This window comes from Dromiciops gliroides, chromosome 2 (genome assembly GCF_019393635.1).
Source record: "Dromiciops gliroides isolate mDroGli1 chromosome 2, mDroGli1.pri, whole genome shotgun sequence".
NCBI classification, from domain to species: Eukaryota; Metazoa; Chordata; class Mammalia; order Microbiotheria; family Microbiotheriidae; genus Dromiciops; species Dromiciops gliroides.
The window spans coordinates 251,129,115-251,147,331 of NC_057862.1; the positions used below are offsets into that span (position 1 = coordinate 251,129,115).

Genomic DNA, 18,217 nt, shown 5'->3' on the forward strand with positions numbered 1-18,217 from the left:
TTTCCCCACCCCACCCCACTAATCGATATCTACAACGTGATTCCTCTTAGAATTTTTAACTTCCTTCAAGGTTGAGCTCAGATACCAGTTTGTCCTACCTGAAGCCTTTCCTGATTATGCTAGCTAATGTGCTTTTTCGTTCTAAATTATTTTCAATTTATTTATCTATGTGCATCTTGTATCCCTCAGTAGAATATTAAGCCCCTTCAGGGCAGGAGATATTTTTGGTTCTGTCTTTGTATTCCCAGAATTATATATAGCACAGTGTATATGGTAGGCATTTTAAAAATACTTTTTGAATAAAAGTTCAATTATCTATAACTTTAGAGTGTAAGCTCTCAGTAGGCAGAAATTATAGTTGAATGGCACTTATAACAGCATATGTCGATATGTCAGGCTGCTTTAGTTTTCAGTTCTAATCCTAGTCATTTGATCATTTAAAAATTAATTTTATAAGAGAAAATATAAGGGCAGCTAGGTGGCACAGTGGATAAAGCACTGGCCTTGGATTCAGGAGGACCTGAGTTCAAATCCAGCCTCAGACACTTGAGACTTACTAGCTGTGTGACCCTGGGCAAATCCCTTAACCCTCATTGCCCTGCAAAGAGAGAGAGAGAGAGAGAGAGAGAGAGAGAGAGAGAGAGAGAGAGAGAGAATGAATAAGCATTGTAATAATATGTAATAATATTTAGTAATGATAAGTACATTTATTATACTTAGTTGGAACATGAAAGGGAAATAAGCATCAGTGTTCAATTACATCATGGAGGTTTTTTTTCTCTTATTCTCACACTTCTCTGCTTCCTTCCTAGAAATAGAAAAACTAATGGAGTCGGGGGTTTTGAAACTCTCCCAAATAATTTAGGCTTTGACAAAGCCTCAAAATAACTCCTTCCCTTCCAGTTTTTCCAACTGGAAAGTATCAAGGGGAAATTTCATTAAAGTCTATTACCTCAGTACATTGCACATAGTAGGTACTAATTAAATGTTTTGTTGAATTTAGATTGAATTATTTAACTAAATGAAAATTTGATCTATGCTGAGGAAGAAAACCACAGTACAAAATTAAAGCTTTGGTTTGATATGAAATGGTAACAATTTGCTGTTGAAGGAGTATGAGCTATTTCTCTAATGAACATCTTTTAGAATTCAGAAAAGTGCTGCTACATCAAGTCCACTTATATTCCACAGCCTGGCAAATGTAGGTATTTGTTTCCAGTACAGATCCTTTTCATATGAGGGCAGGTGGCACAGTGGATAAAGGACTCAGGAGGACCTGAGTTCAAATCTGAACTCAGACACCTGACAGTTACTAGCTGTGTGACCCTGGGCAAGTCACTTAGCCCCCATTGCCCCATCCAAAAAGAAAAAATCCGAATCAGATCCTTTTCATTTTCATACTTTCCCTCATATTTCACACTTAAATCCTATGCTTATTATATGGTCATTGTTTTGTTGGGAAAAACAAAACCTAGAAGCAATATTATGCCAGTTATTGTTTATTAATCATCATATTGTCTTAAATACTGTAACCACTTGTAATTAGATAAATCTCATGATCTTCATTTTTTTTTAAAGGAGTTACATGCTTATTTTCTGGTAACAAGATAGACTTCAGGTTTTACCTTGTGTACCTGTGAGTCACTGCCCAACCTTTATTACTATAAAGGCTATGGGCTAAATAGTCATTTATAAGTAATCCCAAAGTTTACTCAGGAAGTATTGCTAATGTGAGTTAGAGTGAACCTTGGATACTTAGAAAAGTTAGGAAAAGTGGTTAAATGAGACATATGTTTCTGAATTAGTGATCCAATTTAATAGAGTTATATGTGATTGAAGAAAAATAATTTTCCATTTCATCTAGGGAGTGTTGCTTTTCTTGGTTGCTTTTTAAACATGTTTTGGATGCCTCTTCGAATGAAGAATTGAATTTTGGGACACTTAGAACTATCAAAATTTTACCTCCTATTGAATGATTTGCTAGAAGGTTTGTGATTCAGTTTTAGGTAAAAATTAAAAAGCCACTGTTGATAGTTCTTAAGAATGACATGTAGATTTGCTATTATAAAAATGGTTTTTTAAATGGTTTGATCACATGTAAATGACCATGTGTCATTTGATCACATGTAAATGACAGTCACTGATTACAGAGGAGGAATGTTATCTGTAGTAGTACATGTGGTAAACATGAGAGACCAAGGATCCTTCCATCAAATAACACCATCAGCTTAAGAACAATAAGTATCCAAAAGCAACCACTTGATAATCAATCATGATAAACATGATCATCACTCTAGGTTACTGAAATGGCTAATTTTATCAGAGCCCCTAGTTATTGTTTGCTGAGGAACAAAACACTGCTTTAAATGAAGACGAATGTGTATCAGTGTGTATAATTACTATTATTGTCCTACCGTTTTGCAAGATGTCTGTAGCTTATAAGTGAAGCTTGTTGATCTAGGAGAAAAAAAAATCCAGCCTTTAAGATTAATCTTCAACCTCTCCTTATTCTAATTTAATTATCAGAGAAATTCCATACACATATTGGTTGCCTGATCACAATTGTATGTTTTCTCATTTAGACCCTTATTTTTATATACCTCTGAGGGCCAGACACTGTAACTTCCATATTTGTAAATACCACCTCCATTGTAATAATATGCATATGTTGAAGTGTCAAACAAAAACATTCCATAAATTAAGGACGAACATTCAGTACATTTACTGATTTAAGGGGGAAAAAATTGTACCTGTCATGATGAAAAAGAACAGGACTGAAACATTTCAAAGCAAAAAGGTCACAAAATGTCAGAACTGGAATGGGCCTTACAGGATTCTGTATTCCAACATATTGTTGATAAGGAAACTGAGGCTGAAACATAGGTGACTGCTAATATATTAGTAGAACAGTTTTTCCAGTCCAGTTTTCTTTCCACTACACCATTGATTAGGGAGGCTTGCTTTCTTTCTTTCTTCTTTTTTCTTTCTTTCTTTCTTTCTTTCTTTCTTTCTTTCTTTCTTTCTTTCTTTCTTTCTTTCTTTCTTTCTTTCTTTCTTTCTTTCTTTCTTTCTTTCTTTCCATTAAAGGACCGTGATTAACATGCTAAAGAGCATGCAAGATACATTAGCAAATGAGAATTAGTCACTAAGGCAATGTTATGTTGATTTTTGCTTTAGTGGAACTCGGCCCGTCCTATGGGAGGGCATATAAAAGGTGCTTAAGAAATGCTTTTTGGTTGAATGATTAGAGAAGACTTTATAGCTTTCCGACTTCTATGTGAATCGAATTGTAAGCAATTAAGCCTCAAACTGAAGGAAAGGAGGTGGGTGGGTGGGAATCTTGCCCAATCTCGTTATCTCATAACTCAACTAAGATTCTTTCTTAATGGAGGCAAGAAAAAAAATTTTTTTAGGGTACCAACCAACCATAGTTAATTCTTCCTTCCTGCAACATTCAAGTTCCTTATCATCCCCCCATATTAAAACAGAAAGAAAACTTACATAAAGCAGTTTGTACATGCATTCTTAGTGAAGCTTTCTGTTTTCCTTTGCGATTTTGCCTATGGGTTTTTGTTTTTTGCTTTTACATGCTGACAAATCTCTTGCTTCTGACATTTGGGATTAAGGAGCCAGTTCCATTGTATTCTATGCCAAGTACGGGGTGCTGGTGCTGGTTATTTTGTGTATTAGCAAAAGGGACTAAGCCTACAGGGGAACAAAACCGTAATAATGCATTAAAAAAAAAAACCCAACAACTGGGTAACAGCAGAATCTTAGCCGCAGTACATTACAACGCTGCTTTTAAGGAAGGGTGCGTGGGGAAAGGGACAAGAGTCATCTGATACAGAATGGAAGAATGTTGCAACAGGAAATGCAATGACGGCCTAGCACCCTAGCTTGAGATCATTTTCAGCAGCCCAGACTCGCGAAATCCCGCCCCTAGCTGTCAGGAAAACGAAAAGTAAAGGATAAAAACAACCACCAGCGAGGCCGGGCTCCGTAGCCACCTCAGCTCTTTTTCTCCCTTCTCTTCCCACCACTTCCACAGCTGCAGCATGTGAAAGCTCGCAGAACATCTCAGCTGTGCCCCCAGCTGACCACCAGCCGATTGGCCTAGGATTGGGAGGGCTGGGGTGGGGATAGGCCGGCTCGGGAGCTTCCCATTGGTGCTTGGGAAACCGGCCTCCCCCTCAGGTGAGGCGGGTATGCGCCTGCGCGTTCCTCGGGCCTTCACCCCCCCCCCTTTTTTTTTTCTTCCTTCTTTTTACTCTTCCCCCCACCCCTTCCTTCTTACTGGCGCGCGCGCGCTCCTGGCTTTGCTCTCTGCCCACTCTTCCCCCCGCCCCCCCCCTGCCAATCCCCCGCCGTACTCCCCCCGCCCCCCTCAGCCTCCGGTCCTCCCTCAGCCTCCGCCTCCCAAACACTCAGAGCTACCTCTGTGGAAAGAGGAGGGAAGCAGAGAATCGGCGCTGCTGCGCGCCGGGCCAGGCCGCGCTGACAGAAATCGAAGACAGAGAGAGCTACACTCGAACCCCGAGGATTTTCTGGACTCTCCCTTCCTCCGGAACGTTTTGGGTTGCTTTTTTTTTTTTTTTTTTGGAGGGGGGAGGTGGAGGTGGTGGAGTCGGGGACCGCGTGTGTCCTTCCTTTTTTTAACCGCCGCCTCGGGATCGCCTCTCCCTCTCTCTTCATCCATCCCTTCGTTCTCTCTCCGTTTTGCCTCGTGTGTGAGGAGCCGGAGCTTAAATCCGAGCGGACCCGGCCGAGGAAGCGCCTAGTGGCGGGGGCGCTTAGCCATGGAGGGTGCCGAGGGTGCGAACGACAAGAAAAAGTAAGTAAGGGGGGAATCTCGCCACCTGGCACCCCTAAAGCCCACCACGCGCACCCAGGAGGGGGAGGAGGAGAAGGAGGAGGAAGAGGAAGAGGAGGAGGGATGTGGTTGTGGGAGTGTAGGGGGGAGGGGGCTGCTTCTATTCATTTCTTTTTCTCTACCCCCCCCTTCCTCAGTCGGGCTGCCCCCCCCTTACTGTCCACGTCGCCATCTTGATGTGGGGGGTTGGAGAGCCATTGAAAGTGGGAGTCCGGGACGACTTAGCCCCTGGTCCCCTCCCCCGGCAGCCACCGCGCGGGCGCGCGCGCACTTCCCTCCTCCAGAACCCCCCCTCCCCTTCCTTGCGACCCCAGCCTGAAAAGCCAGCCTTGAAAATAAAGCTGCTTTCGTTCCCTCACAGTCACCATGCTCTGCCCCCGGACAGGGCTCCCTCCCTCTTTCCTCTCCTTTTTCTCGCTTGTTTCTGTTGAAAATTTCCTTCGGGGGGTTGGGGGGTGCAGTTTGACTTTCTGGCAGAGCTCTGTAATTTTCTCCCGTGCCTTACCCTTAGGTTTTGCACCCCATGGTAGTTTAATGTCAGTGTTGTAAAGTGATCGTGATTGTGTATCCAGCCAGGCCTTGAGCTGATGAGCATTCGAATGGCAGCGGTGCTGTTGTATTGTTGTTTATTTGTTAGGACTCCAACTACTTGGTTCTCTTTTGTGGTTTTAATTTTAATGTCATTTGCTGTTACTCAGCTGGCATTTATTAAGCGCGTTGTGCCTAGTTAAGAGTGAGACGTTTGCAACCCTACAGAGAACACCCAGAATTGCCCTTTTGTATTGGTATCAAGTGTCGCTAGATGTAGTAAATAGATTTGATTCTTTGATATATGTTAAGAGAAATGTGACGAATAGAAAAATGTCCGAAGTGACCAAAGTGTGAAACAACTAAAACAAAAGTCCGGTGAGCTCTGAGAATTCTTGGCTTTGCTCATTTTCCCGCCGGGCTGTAGTTGTGTTAAAATTTTTAATAAAATTGTGTGTATTAAAATTTTAAATAAAATGTCAGAAGGAAATAGCTGTTTTTATGGAACTTCTTGAAAGTGTAGTAGAAATTATGAGCCTTAATAAGAACGAAAGAGTTTTTAAATACAAATATTTAAGGACTTAGAATAATTTTGAAGTCCGGCACATTAGCTCCAAAATGTTATTTTCTAGGTAAAGAAATTTTGGTCTCTGTTGGTGTGTGGATTTTAGAAGGAAACTTTGTAAAACGTTGAAATTATTTTTGCTCTGTTTTGGTAAAGGAGTCTTTATTTAATGGCAAGGCCTTCTAATCTGTATCTGAAAACTATATGTTTGCTTTACATTATCTCTTTTTTTAAAAAGATATATTGGCCTATTTGGAGTAGAAACTTTTGAGGAAGGCAAATAAGGTGCAGATAAACTTATTTAACATTTTTACAGTGTAAAAACAGTTATTTCAAAAAGTGAGTTTCCTTCTCTGTAAAATGAGGGGATTGGACTAGGTAGCCTCTAACGTTTCTTCAAGCTCTAGTTCTATTAGCCCATGAAAAATCAATAGAGATAGAGGCTGTTATAGAAGTTAACAGAAATGAATTGCTATTAATTTCATAGAAATAATTATAATGCTTTTGCCTGAAATGGATTGAATAACCCAGATTAGAGAATAACTCAATAATCCAATTGTAATTTGCATTAATTTTATAAGTGAAGATGCATTAAGCAGTTATACATTTAGTTCACTTTTGCAAATAATATCACACTCCATTTCACTTTTGTTCTAACAGCCAGTAATATGGCATTATCATGAATGAATTGTGTATGGGTCCACACACTTGAGCAGGGATTGTTATGACTGTTAACTATTATTTTTGCCTTTGTGTCCCCAGGGCCTAGTAAAAGTACTTTTCACATAGTAGGAACAAAAAAAATGTTGTAGAAATTCCCTTTTGAAAGCTATTAATTTTTGCATGTTGAAATGCTTGAGCAAGAACCATTCTATATTTGTATTGGGAGTAAAGTGAATCCAGTTATGTAAAATATAATAACACATGGGACATTATTATTACTCCCCCAATTCCAGGTTTTGTGCTACTTTTTAAACATACTTATATGTTAAACATAGCTGGATCTAGTAGACTTGAAGTAGATCTTATTTAAGAAGTCAACTTGTTAGTCCTCTGACTTAGGCAGATTAACACATTCAGACTTTCTAAAGTAGAAATCCAGAGTCATAAATATCTTTGTGGACGGAAAGTCCATAATGTTCTTCTAGAACAAGTTTTCTTAATCTGGACCCCCTTGGGTCTGTGGACACACTTCAGTGGGTTTGTAAACTTGTATGGGGGGCGGAGGAGGCGAATCACATTTATTTTCACTAACCTTCAATTTTCTTTGTAAAGCATGTATTTTATTTTATGAATTTAAAAACATTGAGAAAGGGTTCATAAAACTTCAACAACTGCTAAACGGGCCCATGACACCCTTGTTGTTTCTCATAAGGCAAATAAAATACTTTATTGCTCTAATTTTAACTCATATCTTCTTGTCCTTTTTTAGAAATGGTTAGTTTTAATATATCTCTAGATGTTTCAGTTTGTTGTCATCCCTAAGAGTTTGCTATAGCTTCAACTTCTTTAGCTCCCTTAGAAGTCCCTATAAATGCTTTTATTCTCTGAATTTGATTCAACATCATCTGAAAATTTTGAAATTCAAAACTAGACCCTAAAAAAGAATTGACAAATTTGCGATGTAACAGAATCAATTCTTTTATACTTTTTCTACTTATAATGCATTCTTGAATTGTTAGTTTTTTAATAGTAGTGTGGTACACACCAGTATTTAGCTTGTTCTTTTCTGAGACTGGCTCTTTTTCCTCAGATAGTTTGCTTTTTCATCCATCAACAATGCATCTATTAAGCCTTAACATATTCCAGCTATTGTGCTAAGCTCTGGGGATAGAAAGACAAAGCCCCTGCCCTTGAAGAGCTTATGTTTTAGTAAAGGAGACAACATAAGACATTTTTAAAAGTATTTGTGCAATATATACAAAATGCCTACAAAATAGTTTGGGGAGAAAATTCACTAATTAATAGTGAAATATCTTACATTTGCTCTAGAATTTAAAAATGTCATAGAACCTGGATTCAGGGCCTTGGGCAAGTCACTTAACCTTTTAAAATATTTTAATTTTACCAAAATTATGGAATAGGTGGAATATAAAACAATTTTTGTTAAATATGGTCATTTCTCTCCATACACAGAGTGGTGTACTTAATAACTGAGGCAAATTAAATTAACTCATTCAATAACAACAATAAACCTCACAACTTTTTATATCTTTAAAATAACTTTTAATAAATGCAACATAACCTTTTTCTTCAGTCTTGTACTTGTGTTACAGGATTTGGCATTGAGTTCATAAGAATTTGACACATTCTTTAATTCATCATGAAAACACTTATATTATATATTATATATATTATATATATATTATATATATATTATATTATATTATATTATAGCCATATTATAGCCAATACATTTTCATTGAAATATAAGTTAGTTAAGTTTCAAGGCCATTGAAGAATATTTATTTCCATCTCTTGGACAGATTTCCTAATCTTTTGTGACATAGTGCAAGATTGTATTGTAGTATTCATCTCCATTTAAGAATTCCTATAATTCTAGAATAATTCAATATAACAACATATTCATCAAGAGTTCATCATTGCCTCCCCATTGGAAGTAAAAAACCCTCTAAACCAGTTTTAGCTGTTTTATAGTCTGATGGAGAAGCCCAGGTCTTACAGGTTCTTCTGGATTTCTTCTGAAAACAGTCTTATTATAGAGTTAAATGAAAACATGAGTTTCAGCAGTAAAAATGACTTTCCCAATTTTTAGTACTCTTGTCTTTATATTGTCTTGCATGTGACAGTTCCTTTATAGCAATGGTTAGTAGCTGGGGTTGTTGTTGTTGTTTTGTTTTTACTAGTCTTTTACTAGACAGCATTTGAGAGAAATCAACAACCCCATCAGCTGCCAAGTTCTTCTGAGCATGTTTTGTAAGGATTAATGAGACTTTCACACCATTAATATCTAACAGTCACTGAAGTGTGGTCTTTAATAACTACAACTTTTACACATTTCCTTGGAGAATATCTATTCTTAAAAGTCACAGAATTTAAATAACAAAAGCAAGCAATGAAACATGTATATTTGGCATGAAATTCAGCACTCAACTTAGAATTAACTGAAGAAGGGAAAACCAGCTCAGTCTGGTTTTATCTGGTTAAAGTCAGACTTTATGAGTCAGATTACTTTCAGGAGAAAGACACAGGCATAACTATTGCTATTTTTAAAAATAACATTATTGATATTATAAAACCATCTTTTCTCTGGTAAAGACTTCCACAATTTGGACCCATTTATTGCTCTCTGCCTCTATACTTTCTATATTGCAGCCATGTAAACTGGAATTCTCAAACTCAGGGTTATCAGACACCTCTTACTTTTTCACAGGCCCCATACCTTGTGCCTGGAGCACATTCCTTTCTATCTTCACTTTTCAGAATCACTTCTTTTTAGTGCTCAGTTTAGGCACCACCACCTCCTTTCCATGGTAACCTTTCCATGGTTATCACCTTACAACTTGAAAGTTGAATTGTAAAATTTCTGCAAGGGTTGGAGAAGGTGATGATGCCTAGAGAATTTTAGAGTGGTTGTTACTGGTACCATCTGAAAGGTATAACTTTTAAATCTATATTGATTTCATTTTATGAATTAATCTGCAGAAAAACATTGCTTCAGAGATAAATCTGCTACAGCTTTTTCTCTTCTGTTTACAATATTGCTTCCAACTGAGCAATAAGACTATCCTTCAAATGCTTCTTAATACCCTGAGTATGTTGATTCTATTCAGTTTATTTTAAAGACAACTATCATTTTGAATGAATGTCATTTAGTTCCCCCAACTGGTAGGTCCAAGAGTTGACTTTAAAGGCCTTATGGAAGGCTGCACCATGGAAGGAAGCTGTTATTATTTTATGCTTAGTATGTATACTAATAATGTATTATGTATTATGTATAATAATAAAATGGAACTTAAGAAAAACACAGGAAACACTGTGTTGATCACTGAATGTAAGCTCCTTGAGAGTAGGAATTTTTAAAAATTGCTTTCACTCTAATTTCCTCAGCAAAAGCACATTGCTTGATAAGTAGTAGTTAGCAAGCATTTATTAAGTACCTACTATGTGCTATACTAAGCATTTGGGATAGAAAGACAAGACAGTCCCTGCTTTTGAGGAGCTTACAAGTCTAGTTGGAGAGACAATATGCAAATAACTGTATAAACAACATAGAAACGGGATAAATTGAAGAAAATCAACAGAGGAGAAAACCCTAACATTTGGGATATGCTTCTGGGACTTTAGTTGAGACTTGATAAGAAGCCAGGGAACACAGTATACAGAAATGAAGGGAAAGAGTTCCAAGCTTGGGGGACAGCAAGTAAAAATGAGCAGTCAGTGGATATGTCTAGTGTAGGGAACAAGGAGGCCAGTGTCACTGGATTGCAGAGGAGAGATAGGAAGGGGCCAGGTTTTGGAGGTTTTTAAAAGACAACAGAATATTTTATTTTTGATCCTAAAAGCTATAGGGAACCACTGGAGTTGACCGAATGGGGGGAGTGGGGACGTATGATGTGCTCAGACTTAAGCTTTTGGAATATCTTTTTTGACAACTGAGAATGAACTGGCATTGGAAAAGAGACTTGAGGGAAAGAGACCAACTCTCAGGCTACTGCAATAGTCCAGACAGATGATGAAGATTGTACCAGAGTGGTTGCAGCTTCAGAGGAGAGTAGGTTTTGTATTTGAGACATGTTAGAAAGATAGAAAAGGGAGGCCTTGGATATAGGGGTGAAGGTGAAAAAGAATGAAGAATCAAAGATAACTCCAAAGCTGCAAGCAGATGAATAATAAATAGTTATTGATTGATGGTGAACTAAAACCTTATTAAAGATTAGTTCAGTGGTTCTTTCATTTCCTTGATAATAGTATTCCCTGTATCAGTACAGATTGTAACCTGTACAAACATGTTTTCTCATCCTGTGTGTAAGGTTGGTTTTGTTGGTTTGTTTGGGATTTTTTTATCATAAAGATTCTGCTCAGAGGATCCACCTAGGATGCTAGAGGCTTTCCTGTAGGTCTTTTCCATTACATGATTAATATAAACGACAGATTGGGTTAGACATCTCTTCTTGTTTTTGCTATAAGAGTGACCCACTTCTTATAAAGTAAGTATCCTCTTTCTAGATTTTAAGATACAGGAATATAAGGCAGGGATACTGTAGAGGGGGTACCTATTTAGGTATGAATTGGATTAGATAACCTAAGACATAACCTTCTAACTCCTAGATTCAGTCATTAATTCATTCCATATCATTGGAAATAAATCAGCCTTCTTGTTCCTATCATTAACTTTCCATTGCCCCTGGGATTGCAGAATTGCAGTGAATGTAGGGAGAGCATTTCTATTAAGATATTTTTTTCGGGGCAGCTAGGTGGCGCAGTGGATAGAGCACCGGTCCTGGAGTCAGGAGTACCTGAGTTCAAATCCAGCCTCAGACACTTAACACTTACTAGCTGTGTGACCCTGGGCAAGTCACTTAACCCCAATTGCCTCACTTAAAAAAAAAAGATATTTTTTTCTGTTGGGCAACACCTGGGATTGTGCAGTTTCCTACATGCAATCCCTCTTTGGGGGAATCTTTGCTTTTGGACCCTGTGTAATTCAAATCCTTGTTTGAATTGCTTTGCCACTTAATAGTGGCAAATTGTAACCTTAGGCACGTCCCTTAACTTCTCTAGCTTACCATTTTCTCACTTGTAAAGTAAGGAAAGGGAGTTTGAATAAATCGAAGCTTCTTAAACTGTGGGTTGCAACCCCATGTGGGATCACCACTGGATGTGGGGGGGGGTGTCACAAAAAATTTGGCCACAGTAAAGGTTACATATGTCTATTTTATATATCTATATACCCCGGGGTCATGTAAAAATTCCTCTTGTGAAAAGGGGTTGCAAGTGAAAAAAGTTTAAGAAGCCCTGGACTTCTAAGTTCTCTTTTAGCCTAAGATAGCCCTTGTCCCAAGATGCATCCTTCAGCAGATATCTTGTTTTTGTGACACCCTTTTTCATTAATCAGAGAGTATTGAACACCTAACAACTTACCTGGACCACCACCAAATTATTTGAATAGACTGTCTTCCTGTTTTTCCTCCTTTCATTCAACCTTCCATAACATTGATAGAATGATGTTTCTTAAGCATAGATTTGGTCACATCTTTCCACGTTTAAAAAAAAAAATCAGAGGTTCTCCCATACCTACCAAGTAAACTTGGTATTTAAAGCTTTCAGTCTGGTGTGATCCTATCCTAGACTTATCTCATGTTAACTGATATACATAAATGCCTCTGCCAAACTGCACTAATCCCTGACTCTAGAACACACCCTGCCCTCTTCTCTCTGTTGCTATGCCTGCAATGTTTTACCTTCCCTCTCTCCCTATTGAATTGCTCCCCAAATTTTAAAGCCAAATTCAGATTTTATCTCTTCCATGAAATCTTTCTGGCTATACCCAGTCAATAACAACCTGTTTTATGCCTTTTGGATTCATTTATCATGTAATTTTGTGTATTATATGATAAAGCCATGCGTTTGTTTTATCCTTTAACTGGATTGTAAGATCTAGCGATGTAATGCTTAGATCCTTGTTTGAAAAGAGTCTTGAGATTCCCTTTGGCTCCAAAGGGTCAGTTTATTTATTTATTTTTTATGACTTACAATGAAAATATGTCAATTGTCTGGTTGTGAAGATGTGCTGTGCTCTAAAGAAATCCTACGTGAAAGATTGCTTTGTTCTCTTCTCACCTTTTTGTCAAATATACCTTCAACACATGCTGATCGTTCTCATGAAGATTTGTGATTAAGTATAAAAGTTAGAAAGTAGGTATTTGATTTGGTAGTTCAGTTCTCTTGATATTAATATTGTCCATGATTTTTTTTCTTATCAATCTGTTATCTTCCCTGCCCTCAGATCTTTAAAAATAGTCCCTTAGAGTTTTTGAGATCATGTCACCTCTGTCACAGATTTCCTCAGTGTATAATTGGGCTCATACAGTCAGCCAGCCAACTAATATTTATTAAAAGTGCTTTTTATATGGATAATTTACAAATTTATCTTAAGTACCATTTCCTGTACTATGCTTAAGTGTGATTTCTTTTGAAGATTATATGCTTCCTTTAAAATATAACAGCATTTCAGTTGATTTGTAATCTTATTGGCGTATGCACTCCATGTCAATAGCAATCCCTCCATATTTTATCTCTGTGATTTTGTCCATCTTTCTATAAGATTTATTCATGAAGTCTCTCCAAAGTGCTTCCTCTAGATCTCTTGACATTGTGCAAATCACTAAGAATGGCACAAAAGTTGATCACTGTTTGTCCTTCGTTCTTGCTTCGTGACTGGTCCCTCTCCTTTATTTCGTCATATATTTCTTTGATGATATCTTTAATGGTACTTCTCTCCAGCAGTTTTCATTAGTAATATATAGTATTCTAAAATATATATATATATTTGCAGCAAGTTTCTCTTATAAAGTTCTTATTTGTAAGATATATAGAGAACAGAGTCAAACTTATAAGAATAAGAGCCATTCCCCACTTGACAAATGGTTAAAGAATATGAGGCAATTTTCAGAGGACATCCAAGCTTTCATCGGCCTTGTGAAAAAAATGTTGTAAATCATTAATTAGAGAAATACAAATTAAAACACCTTTGAGATATCACCTTACACCCATCAGATTGGCAAAGTTGACAAAAAAGCAAAATGACAAATGTTAAAGGTGTGGGAAAACAGGGATATTAATGTACTATCAGTGAAGCTATAAACTTGTCCCATCATTCTGGAAAGCATTTTGGAACTTTCCCCAAAATTGTTAATCTGTCCATGCCCTTTGACCCAGCAATACTACCTATACCCCAAAGAGAGAGGAAAAGGACTCATGGACAAAAATATGTATAACAATTCATGGTGGCAAAGAATTAGACAGTGAGAGGCTGTGCGTCAATTAGGGAATGACTGAACAAATTATGGGTGTGGGGGTATGTGGTTGTGTGTGTCTGTGATGGAATACTATTGTACTGTAAGAAATTATGAGTTTCGGAAAAATATGGTTATATCTATGTGAATTGATGCAAAATGAAATGAGCAGAACCAAGAGAAAAAATCATATAACAACACCAATATTATAAAGACAAACACTTTTGAAAGACTTAGGGATTCTGCTTAGCACAGTGGAAACCAATCTTAGTTCCAGAAAACTCATAATGAAACATGCTTTCTACCTCCAGATAGAGAAAGGGATGATGGACTTAGTGCCGATTGAAGCATTTTTTCTTTTTTGGACATGCCTGATGCAATAATTTGTTTTGCTTGACTATATATTTTAATAGGTTTTGTTTTTCTTACTTTCTCAATATATGGGAGAGGAAAAGAATTTGCAACTGAAAATTAAATTAAATTTAAACAAATACATAGCATCCTACTGATGTCCACAGTGTATCAATCCATTATGTTTTAAATGTCCTGCAGTTTTTTAATCCTTTGCAGAATTTGATTTTCTATGCTTTGTGGCCATTTAACATAACCAGAAAAATAACTGTTAAAAGAGGAACATTTGCTTTAAGGAGAAGCTTAAAGTTGTTAAAAGTATTGCATAATTTCCTAAATGTACTCCTCTCAATTCTGGGCATATCTCATCTGTCCATCAGTAGTATCTTAATTCAGTGTACTCACCTTCCAAATTTGCATGTCATCTCTTAGGCATTCTTCATCCACTTCTTTTTTCATATGCAGATAATTAGTCCAAACTCCTAAATTATCATCTTATTTAGGAGAACCCACAGTCTTCTGGAGCTTGATGCTGTGAGCAGTGTCATCTGCAGATAGTGTCTATAAGACCTCATTATCTATCAAGGTATATTTGAGCAACCCCGTTTTATCTGCAGATAGTTTGTTTTGAGTTGTCCATTAAAAATATGAGATTACAAATTTTCATTGTCAATAAAATTAATTTCTGCATCTCCTTCGTAGACCACTGTGTAGTCCCTCTGCCTCTCTGAACACTTAATATACAAAATTTTAGCTTGGCAAAATTGATAAAGGAGGTGGTGGTTTTTTAAAATTCATCTTTATTCCTCTATTTAAAAAGAAGACTACATTTTTTCCTACTTGTTTGGACTCCTGAAGGCATAGTGCAATTAATAGCTTGCAAAAACCTCTGGGACTGTTGACTTTGAGAGTTCTGTCCATTATTTGAAGATTTAAGAAAATCTTATTTTTTGGAGTTATGAAAGCCCTGAACTAGGGACCCTGAAGCGTTCTAGTCTTAGCTGTATTATTAACCATTTGTGTGACCTTGAACAAGCTATTTCCCCTTATTGGGTTAGCTATAAAAGGAGGTTAGACTGGGTCTTTAAATTCTTTTTCAGCTGTAAAATGTTAGGAGTCTAGTGAATGCCCTTGGGGAATGTTAGAATTTTTTTAAAATTCTGAAAGAAAATAGCTTTCAGCTTTACTGTGAGATTTATTTTGTTTTAACCAATTGATATTGGTAATTTTGCTCTCCGAAGTTGAGTCATCTAGGCCAAGCCATGTCTCTTTTGGGTATGAAATTTTTCTTTACATTAAACCCTCTGAAGCTGAGCAGAAGTCTAATAGTGCTACATGACAGTCCTTTAAATACTTAAAACTATCATGTCCATAGTATGGCTTCTACTTTACTGGCTAAATACCTTCAACTACTTTTAATCCTTCCAGTATGGCATAATCTCAGAGTCCTTTTACTATCCTGCTCACTTTCCACTACATGGTTTCCAGCATGTCAATATTCTTCTTAAAATGTGGTTGCCTAGGGAGTATGTTGGGACAGTCACTTCCTGTACAATCCAGTACACTTTGCATCTGTCTCATATAGCCTACAATCATATTTGCTTTCTAGGTTGCCAGTCACACTGATTCTAGTCCACCAAACTTCAAATCTTTTTCAAACTACTATTCTAACCTATAATTCTATTTTCCATCTTATACTTGTGAAGATGATTTTTTTAACTCAACTGTAAAATTTGACATTCATCCCTATTAAATATATCAGACTCTTGCTAATTGAAGAACAAGCAGAAATTAAGGTGACCATTTCTAAAGTTTTCAAGTTATATCCCGTTTTGTAAATTGGGGTGAGAATTAGGTATAAACTTCACTTAATCAACAAGCATTTATTAACCATCTACTATGTATCAGGCACTGTGCTTAGGAACTGGGAGACAGACAAAAATAAAACAGTCCTTCCCCTAAAGAAGCCTACCTTCTATCGTGGGGGAAACGTGCACAAATAAATATACAAAATAAATAAAGATAATGGGGAAGGACCTTCTTTTAGGAGGCAGCACTTGAGCTGAACTTTGACATACAATAGGGATTCTTTTTTTTTTCTTTTTTTTTTTTAGGCAATGGGAGTTAAGTGACTTGCCCATGCTCACACAGCTAGTAAGTGTCAAGTGTCTGAGGCCGGATTTGAACTCAGGTACTCCTGAGTCCTGGGCCGGTGCTTTAACCACTGCGCCATCTAGCTGCCCCCAATAGGGATTCTTTAAAAGGCCTAGGTGCAAGAGTGCCTTTCAGATATGGGACAGACTGTGTGAAGGCATGGAGATGGGACTTGAAATGTTGTATATGAGGACAAGTGAGAAGGTTAATTTAACTAGACAGTGGTTTGTTTGAAGGGAAATAATGTTTAATAAGGCTGAAAGAGGTAGGTTGTAAAGGGTTTTAAATGCCAAACAAAGGAATCTGTGTTCAATCCTAGAAGTAATAAAGAAGCACTGGAGTTTACTGAGCTGAGAATGACATGGTTGAACCTGTGCTTTAGGAATACTTTGGCAACTCTCTGGGGAAGGGTTTTTCAAGGGAAGAGATTTTAATGCAGGCAGACCAATTAGGAGACTTTTGCAATAGTTCAGTGCCTAAATTAGATAGATAGATAGATAGATAGATAGATACATACATACATACATACATACATACATACATACATACATACATATGAAGGAAGGAATTGCTACATGTAGATATTTACCATTGAACCCCACCATTCAGCATCTTATAATTTTCAGTTTCCAGAATTCAACGTTATTAATTCTGGGTTTGTAAAAATGAGTACTGTTTAACTTTATATTTTGTATGTTAACAATACTGTGTAACATTAAAAACAAGTTTAACCTGGGAGAATATGAATTGTAACAATGAAAAGTATCTAGGCAAAACTACTCCTTCAGCTCTAGTTCTTGTGACAATCCTAGGAGTGATAATAGGATAGTAACCATTTGCTAACGGTCTTGAATAGTCTCGATGAGCCAAATTTATCCCTGAGTTGCTCAGGGATTTTTTTTTTCTTTTTGTATGTTAAACACCAGCCCTCAAGACTTGGCATCTCACATCACATGGCCAAACACTCATCCTTAGGACTGCCTCTTTATGAGGTCTTGGGTTCAAGATTATTGTGCATTTTAAATCCAAAGAATTTGACAAACTTAAGGCTAAGTTAATGTATTCTATTTAATTTTTAGAGAGTAGATATTGGTGTAAATTTATTCAGATATAAGCAATTAGATATGAATATTGCTAAGAATTTGTGGTAGGAAGTCATTCCTAGAATCTAACAAATAATTCATATCCTAGAAATTTGAGAAAATCATTATCCTTAATTTTAAGGCTAACTTAAGTATGGATAGAGAGCTGACTATAGAACCAAGAAGATATGTTGGGTTCCAATCCAGCTTCTGACTAACACTGACCTTGGGATCCTAGGGCAAGGCACTAGTTACTTAGTGTCCTAGACCTGAGGTGTCAAACCTGGGGCCAAACAATATTAAAATGCAATTGAGAAATGTTTAACAACATAATTAAAATTCGGGTATAACATGGATGATATTGATTTGTGGTTTTCTAAGTCAATAGATTTAGAAATAAGTCTTCTTAATAAGAAAGTGCCAATCTTCAGGCCTAATCCCTATCTCTGTATGTCTTATAAGCTTAGGTCTAATAGACCAAAACACTGTAATAATACAGTATTTCATTTATAAAATAATTAACATCCCCTCCCTTAATCCCTTCTGATCTGGAAACAACTGGCATAAAGAATAGTTAAACCCATCGGAGCAGAGGAAGTTACCAAGAGAATAGAAAGAAGAAAATAGAGGACATAGGATAGAAGCTTGAGGTACAACCACAGTTAAAGGGTGTTGCTATAGATAATGA

The 18,217-nt window shown here is 37.0% G+C and overlaps 1 protein-coding gene across 1 annotated transcript in view; it reads left to right on the forward strand.

Annotated features, from left to right (window-relative positions):
• Nucleotides 1-4,423: 4,423 nt before the first annotated feature.
• Nucleotides 4,424-18,217, forward strand: part of HIF1A (hypoxia inducible factor 1 subunit alpha) — a 49,080-nt gene continuing 35,286 nt past the window's right edge. The window contains exon 1 of the mRNA XM_043984757.1: nucleotides 4,424-4,831. Within this exon, the coding sequence (XP_043840692.1) occupies nucleotides 4,797-4,831 (35 nt within the window). The 5' untranslated portion in view covers nucleotides 4,424-4,796. The remainder of the gene's footprint in view (nucleotides 4,832-18,217) is intronic.